The sequence below is a fragment of the Syngnathus typhle genome, linkage group LG20 (assembly GCF_033458585.1).
Source record: "Syngnathus typhle isolate RoL2023-S1 ecotype Sweden linkage group LG20, RoL_Styp_1.0, whole genome shotgun sequence".
Taxonomy (NCBI): Eukaryota; Metazoa; Chordata; class Actinopteri; order Syngnathiformes; family Syngnathidae; genus Syngnathus; species Syngnathus typhle.
In genome coordinates this window covers 7,188,686-7,204,816 of record NC_083757.1, presented here as the reverse complement: position 1 = coordinate 7,204,816, position 16,131 = coordinate 7,188,686, and the positions used below count along the sequence as shown (strand labels likewise).

The 16,131-nt window shown below is 46.1% G+C and overlaps 1 protein-coding gene across 2 annotated transcripts; it reads right to left on the bottom strand.

Annotated features, from left to right (window-relative positions):
- Positions 1–3,757: 3,757 nt before the first annotated feature.
- LOC133144489 (ice-structuring glycoprotein-like) lies at positions 3,758–7,619 on the bottom strand. Of its 2 annotated transcripts, none has more exons than XM_061267225.1 (3): positions 7,321–7,619; positions 6,670–6,761; positions 3,758–6,586 (listed from the first exon to the last, which is right to left on the bottom strand). In XM_061267225.1, the coding sequence occupies exons 2-3, from the start codon at positions 6,707–6,709 to the stop codon at positions 4,197–4,199; spliced, it is 2,430 nt and encodes an 809-aa protein (XP_061123209.1). In that variant the 5' UTR covers positions 6,710–6,761; positions 7,321–7,619; the 3' UTR covers positions 3,758–4,196. The 2 variants fall into 2 exon arrangements, with proteins under 2 accessions (XP_061123209.1, XP_061123208.1); XM_061267224.1 differs by having other exon boundaries at positions 7,441–7,616.
- Positions 7,620–16,131: the final 8,512 nt, after the last annotated feature.

Here is a 16,131-nt window from a genome sequence, read left to right as displayed (position 1 = left end):
TTGGGAACAACCGGATGTTATTCTGCCGGTCACTATTACTGCGCATGCGCTAGCAAACTCGATAGCAAAGAAATGTTTCGGATTTGTGTAGGGTACATTGTGACAGCAAACGAGCAGGTGATCAAGCAAGCGTCTGATACGAGAGCATTGTGTTCGTATGGAGCGTGTTTGAAGTGAACACCAGAGAAGAAAGCGCATCTGTAATGGCGGCCTCCATATCACATCCGGATTAAAAAATAAAAAAAAATAAAAAATATATATACTGCGCACCCCAGATTTTAGGGCAATAAATTAGTTACATTTTGCGCATTATACATGGGAAAAAATGGTATTTCTATTTGTTTTTCATAATTCTCCAAAACTTTCACTTTTGCATTTTGCTGCAGCAATGTCAATTTCTATGGCGCTCTGTTCTATTTCACCTTGCAGTTGCATCCTTTGCAGCTCAAGAGCGTGTTTCTTTAGCCCAGCAGCACGTTCCAGAAGAGCTGCCTTTTCTGCTTCAATCTTTACACGAGCCGATGACAGTGATGATGCCCCTGACTTAGAAGAACTCCCTGACTTTCTGGATGTATTAGAAGCACTGTCCATAGGGGTGATAACAGGTAATGGCTGAGACAGACTGCCTTTGAATGTCTGTGCATTTTCAAGAAAATATAAGAAAGACTTCTTTTTTGGTTCATACCATTGGATATGATCTTGCCTTTCATAACCAGCCAACATGTCTTGCACCAACACATGAGGTTTGTCAAATTCATCCAGTGCGTCAATAAGATCTTTAATGCCTTTGTCCATATCAGCAACGCTGGCATTATCCATAAATTGCTTTAACTCATTTTGTTTTCTTGTGCAAAAACTCCCTTTCGGGTTGCAATGTGCTGCCTCAACAGCTGTTCAGCCATGATTTCCACATTAACATCATCTGTGTGAGAATCAGCAACTTCAACTTCAGGTGACTCAGACATCTTCAAACAATTTTGATTAAAGTGATGATACCACCGGAAATTCCATTTCAATGCAAGGCTGTGTGCCAAAATCCAGTATATCAAAGTGTGTGGCTACACACAATTCAAATAAATCTACATTCCATTGTCAAAAAAGTCCTATTTCAAGTTGAGTTTCCATGTTTTAAGCACTTCATGACAGTTTTTTACTTAATGTGAGTGTCATTCTCAGTTCAGTTTAATTTTCAAAGGTTAGATGTATAGTTCTTGTCACACGCTTATCTTAAAACACTGTGTACAGCTGTTGCTCATACCCTTTTGAAGGTGGAGGTAGAATGCCCAAAATGGAGGCAAGCAGGCATGCAGGCCGAGGGAGAGAGGCAATGGCAGGCAGGCCGAGGGAGAGAGGCAATGGCAGGCAGGCAAAGGTGGTAGGCCAAGCAAGGAAAGGGGGGCGAGGGAATGGCAGGCAGGCAAACAGGTGACACACAGGTACAAATCAAAATTGTTTGTAATTCAACTAAGGTTTCAACATACAGAAGAAGTAAACTAAAATTTGTTTTCTTAATTCCAAGTTTCAAATTCCAAAAATTACAAGCTTGGAGCAGACTTGAAATAGCTTGAAACGGCCTTTTTAGCGGAAAAAACCTATGTCACTACTAACTTGTCTAACTGAGACTGACTACCAAGTGGGAGCAGCCCATTTATTTCCCTGATCAGGTGACTGATCAGGTGACCAAAGGCTTTGTCAAATAAAAGTCCATGGCCCAAGGTCAGCGAATCTTGAACAAAAATAAGAATCTAACCTAAGGAAACTAAATTGGCTCCAAAAATAATAATAAAAGGGTTCTAAAACATATTTACAGTATGTACGCTTGTATGTACCTTGTTATAAAAAAAATCCTATATTGTTAAAATTGTTATAAAATTGTTGTAATAATAAGAGTTCTAAAAACATTTACAGAATGGATACATATACATATGTCTCACACACACACACACACACACACACACACACACACACACACACACACACACACACACACACACATACACGCACACAAACACGCACACACACACACGTATCATAAAGTGGAGCCTCGGTTTTCGAACGTCCCGGTTCTCGAACAAATCAGAATTCGAACAAAAAATTCGAGATTTCTTTGCTTCGGATGTTGGACGAAATTCAGTTGTCGAATCTCGCGAGAGCCGAGAGGACCCGCATGCCAACTGACTCCGTTCGTTATTACGTGCTCGTTACTCTGAGGATTGCATCAACTCTAATCATGCCTCCAAAGGAAGCAAGTGGGAGCAGTAAAGCCATCCGAAAACACAAAGACGCTCCTAAAGCAATGCGACAGTGAGCGCCCGGTGCGCTGCGGTTGCGCGATTGGACCAAATTAAGCTCCCTGCGCACTGAGGTCCTCTTAAATTTTGGAAAGTACATTAGGACTTTAAAAATATTTTCTAAATTTTAGCGACCGCTCTGTGCGCTGCAGTTCCGCGATTGGACAAAAATGCGCAAGTCAAAAAAAGTGGGGGTTTTTTGTTTGTTTTTTTGGCTTGGAACGGACTAATTTTCTTCCCGTTATTATTTAATATGATTCGGAATTCGAACGATTCACTTCTCGAACAGCCTTCTGGAACGGATTGTGTTCGAAAACCGAGGTTCCACTGTATTTATATTCATATTATTTATACTTATCTTCTGTATGTCATTTATACTACGTATTAATATAGTATTTGCATGTTTGAAACTATTATTTACTGTTTTTTTCCGTGTATAATGCGCCCCCATGTATAATACGCACCCTAAAAATGGCATGCTGATGCTGGAAAAAAGCCTGTACCCATGTATAATACGCACCCAATTTCAATGATTTCTTTTTTTTTTTTTTTTTTTTAAGTCCCAATGATCGTCACACACGCAGGGAGGCAATGGGTCCCATTTTTATAGTCTTTGGTATGGTCTTAACTAGGCTGGATGTAATTTTTTTGTTGGCCTTGATTTCTCCGACTGCCTGTAAACGCACCACCGCGCTCCGTGCGCGCATGTGAAAAAGGCGTGCGGACGTGAAAAAGGCGGCTCTGTATGGGCAAGACGTTGAAGAGGAATAAAAACACCCTTGGAAACCAAAACTTGCCCCTCGTCGTGACTCGGAGCGGCAACAAATGTTTCGGATTTGTGTAGGGTACATTGTGACAGACAGCAAACGAGCAGGTGATCGAGCAAGCGTCTGATACGAGAGCATTGCGGTCGTATGTTGTACCATGACTTTCTTTAAAAAAATATATATATATATATAAATAAAAAATAAAAATAATTAAAAACTTTTTGTGCCCATGTATAATGCGCACCCCAGATTTTAGGACAATAAATTAGTTAAATTTTGCGCACTATACACGGAAAAAAACGGTAATGTTCTAATGATAACATATGCCCTTATATGTTTTAATATACACTTATTGATACACAAACAAATTAATGTATGTTAAAAAAAAGGGTGACTACTTGGCGGATTTTCACATATCGCGCGTGGTCTTGGAACCAATTATCCGTGATAAACGAGGGATTACTGTATGTATGTAATTATTCTATGAGTTCACGCAAATATGGGCTGCGACACGGTGCCTACGGTGTATTGGGTCAGTGATGACGTGAGGACATCTGCAGTCGACGTCCCCCGATGATCGTGTTGGCTTGCGTTAACAGTCCGACGTGCTTTGTGTGAAACGTGTGGGCTTTTTACGCTGTTAACGGACCTATGGCAGCACCTTAGGGTTTCGCATTGCAGAGAAGCAAAGAGGAGGCATTGAATTAATTTCTCTTTTATTGTGTCCAGCGAAGAAGGCAACAGCGTTCCATCAATGAAGACGGATGAACGGACGGATCAGTTCGTCTGCGCCACGTCACCCTCGTTCCACCTATTGGAAGCCACGCACAATCATTTCCTCTCCACGCTTGGCTTCACGATGATGTGCGAGGCGAGTCCAACTCATCACTTGTCTTCATCGGGTCTGACGCGCAACTCCGACATGTTCTTTCAGGTGCGTCCCAAAAGTAGCGGAAGTACAACTCATGCAGTCATGGTCGCTGACGTTCATGATGGCGTCCCGGCAGACACATGCGGTTCACTTTGGCCAATGCGAGTGAATATATGACGAGCACATTTGAAATACAAATCATAACACGAGGACAAGCAGATACATTTCTTCCCTCAATGTACAAATTTACAAAATTGAAAACAGATTTTAGAGCATGAACATGAGCAGGGCGGCCGTGGTGGCGGCGGCGGTGGCGGCACTGAGTGAGGGGCGCCGGGCGCCACTGGTTTGTACAAGGTTGGCCAGCGAGGTGTTTGCTCCTCTCACGGCCAAGTTGGCAGTGGAGGCCGCCACTCTCGCCAGAGATTGCATGGTGGCCGTCTCGGCGTTGAGGAGCGGGCCCGTCGTGGTGGTTGTCGTCACGGCCAAGTCTGCCACTTGCCTGGTGGCCTCAGTGGTTGCCTGCGTTGTGGACGCTACGTTCAGCAAGGCCAGCTGATTCAAAAACCCCCCGAGACCTCCCTGTGGATTATCCGTCAGCATGCCCTGCACCCGCGCCGTCAAGTTCCTCCAGTCGTCGTCCACTTGTCTGGCCACTTGGCGGGCGTTCGCTATGGTTTGCGTCGTCGCTTCGGCCGAGGCCACGCTTTGCGCTGACTCAGTCGCCCTAGACGCTATTCGGGCCGCCTCGGCGGCCAGGCCGGCCAGCTCCATGTCCATCTCCGATCCGTTTTGCGATGCTGACATGGCCGCCTGGGCAGCGTTATTGGCTTCACGGGACGCCGCCAGTCCAGCGTCCACTGTGGAACTCAGGGTGCCTTGACCGTTGCTCAGCGAGGTGGCAGCGCTCGCCGCATCCTCTGCGGCGCTCAAGGCGACTCTGGCTGCCGATTCTGCTCCGGCTCCCGCCGCAGCCGCCGAGCACGTGGCGCTTACTGCCGCGGCCGAGGCCGTCAAGCCGACCCCTAATGAATCTCGGGCCAAGCTCAGCGCCGTTCCTTCTGGTAGGTCGCGCACCATCTCCATCGCTGATCGAGTTGTTGCATTTGTGACCGCCACTAAACTTTGTGCGCCTGATAAATTGTCTGCTGCTTCGGCTGCGACTCCTGCAACTTCCGCCAGCGCCGCTACCTCTTCTGCACCTTGAATGGCCGTCAACGTTTCAGGCGGCAGCATGGATGACAACCGATTTGAAAATAGTATTCTAGCATTCCTTGCAACCGTTGCAAACTGTGCGGCAGTGTCGTCAAATTCATCGGGTTCCACCGTCGCCGCTCTGCTGGCCAGCTCCGCCGCGTCCTGCGACACCTGTGCCGCTTCTCCATCGATGCTTCCCGTCGACGAGGCTTGTCGCGCTGCTTCGGCCGCCGCCTCTGCTGCATTCGCGGCAGCGTCCGCGGCATCTCTGGCCACCTGCGGCTCTGCGTCTCCATTGGCAACCGACTGGGCTGCAAGATTTGCCTCCTCCGCCCTTTCCAAAGCGGTGTTGATGACACCGTCAAGATCAGCTCCGGTGGATTGCCCGGTGACGGCCGCTGCCGAGGCGGCGAGGGACGCTGCCGCGGCTGCCAGGGAGGCTTGTCTTGAAGCTTGTACAGCTCCGGGTGGTGCTCCCGCAGCTTCTGCTGCTGCGCCTGCGCTTTGTGCTGCAGTTTGGATTTGGAGGAGCGCTAATTGGCCGGCTAACTCAGCTTCCGTGTCTCCTTCACTGGGCGCCGCAGCTTGGTCTGCCGTGTCGAGCGCAGCTTGCGCCTGAGCTGCCGTTTCTTCTGCCAACGCGGCCGAACTCTCGGCCGCTATGATGGCTTGGCGGACGCTTGCCTCGACATCTGGCGGTAGGTCTGAATTGAGTAAAGCTCGGAGTTCTTGTGCTGCCGACCCCGCCTGTTCGTTGGCGTTTCTGGCGTCTTGTATGATGGACATTGCCTGATCTGCTGTGAGTGCCGAGCCCATCACGTTGGCCGCTAAGGCGGATGTGTTTGCGGCAGACCTGGCGATGGTTGCTGCATTTTCTGCTGCTTGGGACAGTTGGAGTGCCAGCATGGACAAGTTCCCACTCGCTCCCTGTGCAGCCCCCTGTGAAGTCGCTGCAGCGTTTTCAGCCGCAGTGGCAGCATCGGCCGCCGCGGCTGCGGCCTCGCTCGCATTGATACTGCCTTGCGCAAACTCCAGCGCCGCATCGGCCGCCCCGTCCGCAGCGGACGAAGCCTCTTCTGCAGCAGCTTCTGCTAGCAAGGACCCCCCTGAGGCCGCGGCGGTTGCTGCCGCAGCTGAGCTGGCCAATAACGCTGCTGTCGATGCAGCAGTTGTGGACGCCGCTACCGCTGTCTCTGCTGATCTTCGAATTGCCACTTGTGCAACGGTTTCAGTCACTATTTGGGTATTGGTTGTGCCATTGTTGGTTGTCACTGCGACGGTAGTGGGAGTGGCTGCGTCATCGGTGACCCCTGGGTTGCCAGTGGTTGACCCTGTGCTGACGGTGGTTGGCCCTGTGGCCGCGGTGGTTGCAATGGGGTCGTTCTCGTCAAGGGTGGTGTCCAACTGAAGGAGCACTCTCCCACCACCGCCATGTCGCTGAAGTCCCTCAGAAATTGTTCCTGTTTCGGTTGTCATGTTTTGTCAGATATTTTACATGATGACACAAAGCTCTTTATTACAATCGTCTGGTCAGATTACTTACCAAATAACAAAATGACTCCAACAAAAGTTTTGATGTTCATCCTCGTGCTTTTCCAGTCTCTGAAGTGACCAAGCAAAGGAGATTGTTGATTGCTGTACAAATGATAAAAAGGGGAACTGAGTACCAGGCTAACTTCAGTCGACTTTGCTTTTTTACCAAAAGATTGCAAATTGGCACAACAGTGGCAAATTGGCACAAGAGGCTCAGAGAGCCCTAAGACCGGACGTCGCCCTTCATTGTAGCTAACTTGCGTAACACCTGGCAAGCGTGCCAATCTCGACGGGTGTGGCATTTCCGCACATGGAGCTGAAAACCGACCTTGTCTGGCTTTGACTTTCTACATAGGGACTGATCCCAGAGAGGTTTGGCTTTGGCCGCGTCAACGTCCTTGCCGCAAAGGAAAAGACTGAGGTAGACAGCGCAGACAAAGCCCCCGAAGGGAGCCGGAGCGCAAGCCGACAACCCGCTCACGCCCTTTGTTAAAAAGTCCGCGGTCACAGCACACAGCAAATGCACCCACCCATACCTGGCACCCAAGAGGACGGAAGCCTCGATCCACTTAATGCTGCCTTAATAACAATCTTTTCTTAACGATCTGTTCTTTCACTGTGCTCATCTTCAAATCTTGAAGTGCGTAAAAAAAAAGCTGACCCGCAGCAGACAGGTTGGCTTCAAATTCAATGTCCAACGTCTTCGGTGTCACTGCAGAAACGTCCTTCAAGCTTTTTTGCGCGATTGCAACGGAAACTCGGATCTCCTCTCAGTACTTACGTCTCAGTTAGGTTCGCTGCAACAGCCTGAGTAGAGCTCTGATGAATGTGTTTCTCACTCTCTGTCTCGTGCCGACGTTTTATATTGCCTCCCAGACAACTCGCGATCACTAATTAAGACCGTGACATTAACCGGCGGCCAACCCTCACTGAGGCGAGGCCCCAATTGTTTCACCACCACACCTTCGTCTTAGAAAATGAATTGTTTGTACCTGCTGCGTGCGTAATCAAGACGCGTATCCAGTCGAGCCGCATTGTTTCGTAATCTATCAATTAGCGATTGACGTCAAAGTTAGTTTCAGTTGAAAAATTTACATAGGTTGCTGTCGCCTGGCAAGGACTCTGCACGAGCTTCTCAAATGGACAGACAGCCGGTCCACACATCCAGTCCTAAGCTTTCATTTGCCTTGCCTCGGCAGGCTCCGAGAACACTGTGCGGTTATCCAAAAGCGGGTCGGACGACTTTGCTCGTCCATGACCCTTCCCTCGTTCCTCGCTCCAACCTGCTCGGGAACAATGGCAAGCGCAATGAGTCAGGTCTACTGGAGACGCAATCTCAGATCAGCTTTACCGACAAACGGCTCGCTTTGCTTTGCCACAGGGCCACTCGGCTAGTGAGCTCCTCGACCCGACTGCAGTCGTGCAAATGAGGGGAGCTCAACTTCTCGTACAAAGGCCTCGAAGGCCAAGGCAGTGACGTGGCTGTGCCTCCCCTGCCATCATGAAAAGGGAAAAAAACAAATTAAATTGTTTTTATTATATAGTCATTTTCCTTTTAATTTCAGTAGTTTTGTATCATTTTGAACCAAAATCACCGAATTTTTAGTTATTTTAAAACCGAAGACGATTCGCTCAGAGGAGTCAACTTCCTGCCTTGCCTCCTCTGAGGATTGCGTAATCACACGGCTGACTACAGACAGGCTATGCAGTTAGAGTCTAACTGCATAGCCTGTCCGGCCACATCCGGCCCACGGGACCGTTTAATCCGGCCCGCCAACCCTGACCAAATTGTATTATTAAACTTAAAATTTCAAAGGTTAGATGTTGTATAGTTATTGTCACACGCTTATCTGAAAACACTGTGTACAGCTGTTGCTCATACCCTTTTGAAGGTGGAGGTAGAATGTCCAAAATGGAGGCAAGCAGGCATGCAGGCCGAGGGAGAGAGGCAATGGCAGGCAGGCCGAGGGAGAGAGGCAATGGCAGGCAGGCAAAGGTGGTAGACCAAGCAAGGAAAGGGGGGAGAGGGAATGGCAGGCAGGCAAACAGGTGACACACAGGTCCAAATCCAAATTGTTTGTGATTCAACTAAGGTTTCAACATACAGGGTTCAAAGAAGTAAACTAAAGTTTGTTTTCTTAATTCCAAGTTTCAAGTTCCAAAAATTACAAGCTTGGAGCAGACTTGAAGTAGCTTGAAACGGCCTTTTTAGCTGTAAAAAAACTATGTCACTACTAACTTCCTTCCTTGTCTCACTGAGACTGACTACCAAGTGGGAGCAGACCATTTATTTCCCTGATCAGGTGACTGATCAGGTGACCAAAGGCTTTGTCAAATAAAAGTCCATGGCGCAAGGTCAGCGAATCTTAAACAAAAATAAGAATTTAACCTGAGCAAACTAAATTGGCTCCAAAAATAATAATAAAATAGTTCTAAAACATATTTACAGTATGTACGCTTGTATGTACCTTGTTATAAAAAAAATCCTATATTGTTAAAATTGTTATAAAATTGTTGTAATAATACCGTTTTTTTCCGTGTATAATGCGCAAAATTTAACTAATTTATTGTCCAAAAATCTGGGGTGCGCATTATGTATACATGGGTACAATTGTTTTTTAATTTTTTTTTTTTTTTAATTTTTTTTTTTTTTTAATTTTCTTTTTTTTAAGAAAGTCATGGTACAACAAAACCAACAAAAGGACTGACCGACAAAGTCGTGGAACAAATTACAGGGTGACATTACCAAAGACAGGAACAGAAACCAAACAGACATCATGACAGCAACACATGCAATGATCCGACGGTGAGCGAGGGGCAGACAGGACTTAAATACAAAACACGTTACATCGATTGAGGTGACACAGGAAGAGAGGGGCGACGCGAACAGAAACTATGGCAACCTAGACACATAGCAAAACTGGGGACGAGACATGACAAATCTCCCTCGAAATAAAACTTGAAATCACCTTTCTTCTTGTTTGTTGTCAATCGCGCATCGCATTCAGCCATCCTGCCCAACACACTAAGTCAGTAAAATTCACAATTGACGACACATGGTTTGATGCGATGGTGCAATCCTTGATGGTGTGTTATTGTCAAATATTGTTTGGTTTTTAATCTCCATCGCGGACCGGACATCATACGGAGGCAGTATCACTGCGCATGCGCACTATGGATCCGATGCGCAGAACAGATGCGCAAGACACGTCAGCTATATAAAGAGCGAGAGTTGTTTTCTTCCTATTAGTTTCAATTCACAGTTTAATTAGCAGTTTCAATCAGCAAATAACAAAATGCGTATTACAGGTAATATTTTATTTCACAACACTTTGCCTTGTTCCTTTCGTCTCTGCTGTTCACTTCAAACACGCTCCATACGACCGCAATGCTCTCGTATCAGACGCTTGCTCGATCACCTGCTCGTTTGCTGTCTGTCACAATGTACCCTACACAAATCCGAAACATTTGTTGCGGCTCTGAGTCACGACGAGGGGCAAGTTTTGGTTTCCACGGGTGTTTTTATTCATCTTCAACGTCTCACCCATACAGAGCCGCCTTTTTCACGTCCGCACGCCTTTTTCACATGTGCGCACGGATCGCGGTGGTGCCTTTATGGGCACTCGGAGAAATCAACGCCAACAAAAAAAATACATCCAGCCTATTTAAGACCATACCAAAGACTATAAAAATGGGACCCATTGCCTCCCTGCGTGTGTGACGATCATTGGGACTTAAAAAAAAAAAGAATTTGAAAAACAAAAAAAAATTTTTTTTTAAAATTGGGTGCGTATTATACATGGGTACAGGCTTTTTTCCAGCATCAACATGCCATTTTTAGGGTGCGCCTTATACATGGGGGCGCATTATACACGGAAAAAAACGGTAGATGCAGCTCATTGACAAGTACTGCTATTTGAGCTAATTTTAGAACAGTCCTGCGGAACGACTCATGCGGTCCTCACGGGCGACCTAGAGCCCGCGGGCACCGTGTTGGTGACCCCTTCTGTAGATGAACAAAACGGCTTTGAAAAGAGACCTTACGGAGGCAACGAAAAAAAAGGTTCTCCAGCTGTTGGGTTCACAACATTTATCTGAACAGAATCTCACAGAGGCGGGATATGTCTTTGATGGCCAGCGACTCCTGCAGAAGGACACACCCCAGCCACAGCGAATGTGGATGGGATCTGCGCCTTCCCTCAGTTTGGTCGTGCCTTTTATTGAGGAACAAACAATGGGGCAAGTGTACATGTACATGAATGCATAGCTTCTTTAGACGGGAAGGACATTCCACAATTACATCTCATGACCACCGCGCAACAGCGATACTATTAGGGCAGACGCGGTATGGTCGTCTCATGACTTTAGCTAGACAAAAGATGTAGTCTTAGTGCTCATGGGATGGATACCTCTGTTGGAGTCCTCATGACTTCTACTTAAATAAGACGTTTGTCTGCTTCGGCCATCCCATGACAACCTCATGATCTGTTCATGACTAGCTAACTATGGGGCTCATTGTATAGCGCGGCTCGTGACTCCATACATGAGCTCCTTAGCCAGCCATCTGCTCCCAAGTCATTATCACGAGGCCAAACTGTCACATGTTGCGGAAAATCTTGCACACATAAGTAGATACATAGAATCCAATGATAAAAAGTATATTTTTCCCAACATTCCCCCCTGTTTAACATTGGAATTCATGGGAAAACAAAACATCAACTAATAACGACATATGTGTATAAATGAGTATACGCCTACACAATATAGTATAGTAACATCAAAAAGTATGAAAGTTTACATTCCAGAGTTTATCAGAACTAGAGCTCTCCATTCGGCTCTGACCATGTTCATCATAATGGAATGTATTTTGTTTTGGACCATCAAAAAGCAAAAACAAATAGGTAGGTGATTTACGCAAGGTGGTCCCACTCATCTAGTTTACGCTGGACCAACATGATATTCTGGACAACAAACGCTGATGTCAACATCTTAGTCATCATGTGACGAATACAAGGAATGATGCATGATGTAAAAATACAGAGAAATAACAGTATGGCAACTAAAAGAACTGCAACTTTCAAGAGAAGTTGCCTCCAATTGCCATAAAACAGCCACCAAAATGGATGGACATCCATGGCTGGAGTTTCGTCCTGGGACATAGCCCTACGGAGGTTCCGAAGTCCTTGTAGAGCATACTCGATGCGGGTGTCATTTTCTCCTGGGATGTAGGTACAACAGGAGGTACCAACTATTTCACACACACCTCCTTTTTCGGCAGTCAGGAGGTCCAAAACCATTCGGGACTGTAGTGTCATTAGTCTCAGGGCTTGCAGCTCCGTCTGGTAACCTATAAGGGCTTCTAGAGTAAAATTGGCAAAGGTCTTCAACCTGTAGTCCATAGTTTCTATTCGGAGAATAGTCTTAGCCACACCCGCCTGTGGGAAGAGTGTGAGTGCCACCTTTTGTCCCGTGCTCCAAAGCTTGTATTCATCTGGTACGTCTGAGCCCCAGACACTGTCGTAGGGACGGAAGGTGGGGGCAACAGCTGCACGTGTCTTTTGCTGATGACGTTCCTGAAAATGTGTCAGACTGAGGAACACAGTGTGATCTGACACATATACGGGGGCACATGTGCCATCCCATCGTCCTGGAAGGACTGCGTAGCCTCGGCGACCACAGAGGCACCATCCCCCTTCGATGATGGAGTGGGGATTTTCGCCTCCTGCTAGGATTTGTCTGATTGCTAAGGTGGTATTCATCGAGGTCTTGCTGGAAGGTTCTAGAAGTGCAGTGGTGATGCAGCGCTTTGTATCTCCCACCTTTATTCCATCAACACGTCTTTGTCGGAAGCACAGGGGATGTGAGATGGTTTCACTCACTTCGAGAGTCACTGGTGCGGGTGTGACGTCAGAACTTCTTGACACTATTGTGAATGGCCTTGAGATGTTGTAACAGGGATGGGCGGTTAGTTGTGCCTCGTTAATTTCCGACCGTCTGAGTCCTTCGATGGGATTAAACCCAAAAGCCCTTAGTATTGCGAAACACCATCCATTTTTCTCTGGCATGGGTCGGGCATGTACGACAGGCTGTTGACTTGATTGTGGCATTATGGAACATACATAACATTCAGTTTGATTGTATGTTTCGGCCAACATGGATACATACTGGTACCACATGTTGTCTGCATAGGGTATATCTGGGTTTATCTTTATATACTTTGTCAACAGTTCGGTCGTCATTCTCTTGATTCGAGCGGAAGTTCCACTCTCCCCTTGGGGACCCTGGACACTCCATGTCATTGGCAAGCATGCTACAGCCACAGCACAGACAAGCACTCCTCTGAGTGCCATTTTCCGTTCAGTTCCACAGAGCCACCTGAACCCCTAGGGAGCTAAATGGTCAGGGTTCTTAGTTCTTCACCGGTTTGAGACTGATGCCAAACTATAATTGGCACCCCCTTTGCAGCCAAATACTTCGCCCTGACCGGGGCCTAGGAGCCAAGCACTCTCTGCAGCTTACAGTGGCTGAGATGAATCCAGCTGGGTCTTTCTGCACAGCTGTGGGTGTGGTGAGTAGGACTTGGAATGGTCCCTCCCACCGGGGTGAAGACCACGTCTTTCGTTTGATTACTTTAATGAAGACCCAGTCACCTGGTTTTGCTGAGCCATCCTGTGGAGATAAAGGAGTGGAGGGCAGTAAAATTGCATTTGACACGTTTTCCGTTTGCATGGTTTTGATCATGTTAGTCAGCTAGAGTTAGCTCTTCTGTGGCTGTGTCTTGATCATGTGAGAACAGTGGGAGCCATGAATGATCTCATATGGGGTTAAAACCTTGCCACAGGGCATAATCCTCATATAGAGTTTTACAAAATCTAGACATTCGGGCCATGGTCTTCCCGTTTCTGCCATGCATTTGGTTAATGACCGTATTGACAAAATGTGGTCCGTTGTCACTATAAATGGTCTCTGGGATTCCATAACTAGGAATGATGGTCTTGCAGATAGCCTTTGCTACTGTTATAGCATCTGCATTCTTTGCTGGGATTATTTCTGTCCACCTTGAAAAGGCATCGATTAGGACTAAACAGTATTTGTACAGTCCACACCTGTTTAGTTCTATGAAGTCCATATGCGACATTTGGAACGGATATGTCGGTTCTGGGAATTTTCCTCCTTTTGGTTTTACATTCCCATGTGGACTATTTTTTATACAGACTTCACAGGCTCTACAAAAAAGTTTTGAGTACAAATTGAAACCATAAATTGTAAAGTGTTGTGATATTAGCTCCTGCATCCCCCCGTCAACACATGAGTACTTCCTTGTGTCGAAATTGCAGCTGCTCTAAAAAGGGATTTAGGGATAGCAAGCTTATTATTTACAAGGTATATGTCTTTGTCTGTCAGATGTGCAACTTTAGCAATCCACATTTTCTGTTCTTGTCTAGGGGCTAAATGTTGCATATCATGCAAGATCTGTATATTTATTAGTTCTTCCTTTTCTGACGGCAATCTCAGAAATAGGTCTGAGGTTCCGTATTTGCCTATAGCAGCTTTCTTTGCTGTTTCATCTGCTAAGGCATTGCCTAGTGATACCAAGTCTTTCCTCCGTGTGTGTGCCTCACATTTGCAAATTGCAAGCTTTGTGGGCAACATTACTGCCTGGAGGAGCTGGATTAGAAGTTGTGCATGTGTTATTTGCTTTCCTGTTGAAGTTATCATTCCACGCCTTTCCCATTGTTTTGCAAAGTAAAACACTGTTGAAAATGCATACTAGCTGTCTGTGTATACAATTAGGTCTTGTCCATCTTCTAGAGTACACGCTCTGGTCAGTGTAATGATTTGTGACAATAACAGAGCTGTATAAGACAAATGTCTGCCTGGAGACAGCATATTCATTTTACTTTGAAGTAACAACACATCAACAGCATGTGGTACAAACAGGTCTGTGGGATGGAAAAAGTTAACTGCTGACGATTCTACTGCCACTGCAGCACCACATAGTATAACTTGAACACATTTTCCACTTTGTTTTCAACAGGTGTTAACCCTTCTGAAGTGGGGGTGATTTTCATATAGTTTCTTTTAGGTTCCCGTGTGGATCATGTTTCACACAAATGTTGTTTGTTTTTTTTGTTTTTTTTTGTTTTTTAATTTCACCTAAGAATCTAAACCGAAGGTAACTAATAACTCACCCCCCCCCTGTTGTCACATAAGTGACACAATTGGGTTTGCCTTAAAAGATCATTTTGGCAAAACAGTTTCGTTGCTGACGTGGTCAATAACACCTTATCCATTATCGCACCCTTTGTTGTCCGAACTAATGTCATTTTCAATTTGTCAATGCTTCTACTTTTGGTGTCCACGCGAATGTATCTTCGACTGCTAACGGCTGTCCACGAGCCACTCCTGTCAGTGGCTTAGCAAGTTCAGCATAATGCGGAGCCCAAGCTCTGCAGCAATCACAGAAAAAAAACACAAGTTGCTTTTTGTGACAGGTCGTGGTGTCTCTAATATAGCCAGTTTCCTGCCTCATTGCACTGTTCTCCCTTTCGCTGAGAGTAAACCAACATAGTTTACTTCTGTTTTTACTCATCGTAACTTCTGTTACTTGACTTCATTTCCTCTCAGGCCTAAATGCTGCATGAGGAGAAAGGAATCTCATCCTCAGGCTTTCCTTGTTTCAAAAGCAATTATCATGAATGTAGACCAAAACTTGACTTTTAGATGAAAGCGTAAAACCAGCCATTCAACTCATGATAATCAGTCAACCACTGTGAAATAAGCCCTATTTACTTTTCTTAGCATTAAGTTTGCTCAAGATCACTCTTTCTTCAAAGTTGTTCTGCTAATTTTCCCATAGCAGTCTCCAACAACGTCAACCATTCAACCTGTATCTTGTCAATCATTCATTCCTGCTCATTTGCATCTCTCTCTCTCTCTCTCTCACACACACACACACACGCACACACGCACACACGCACACGCGCACACGCACACACGCACACACACACACACACACACACACACGCACACACACACACACACACACAGCCTCCATTATATACTGGTCTCACTCTCCTCAAGCTCTCTGCAAGCTGTTCACACAGTCATACATTCTTTTCAATTCACATTCCTCATTTGAATTTGTCCCATCTCAAGGTTCTTGATAAAACAACCCACTCATTCCAATCTTGACATATTCCAAAATTTCACGCAAGAGATACTTGCATTCATTTGATTCCATAAGCTTTTCATTTCCAGATTTTCACATGTCCGCACGTCACTTTCCTCTCTTTTCATCTGATCGCGGTGGTGCCTTTACGGGCAGTCGGAGAAATCAATGCCAACAAAAAAAATACATGCAGCCTAGTTAAGACCATACCAAAGACTATAAAAATGCGACCCATTGCCTCCCTGCTTGGCACTCAGCATTAAGGGTTGGAATTGGGGGGTTAGATCACCAAATGATTCC

Excerpts from the sequence above, each read along its gene's own strand:
- LOC133144489 (XM_061267225.1), bottom strand. The coding sequence starts at position 6,709 with ATGAACATCAAAACTTTTGTTGGAGTCATTTTGTTATTTG. Across the intron at positions 6,587-6,669 it reads TGGAGTCATTTTGTTATTTG|GAACAATTTCTGAGGGACTT; the intron begins GTAAGTAATCTG and ends CAACCGAAACAG.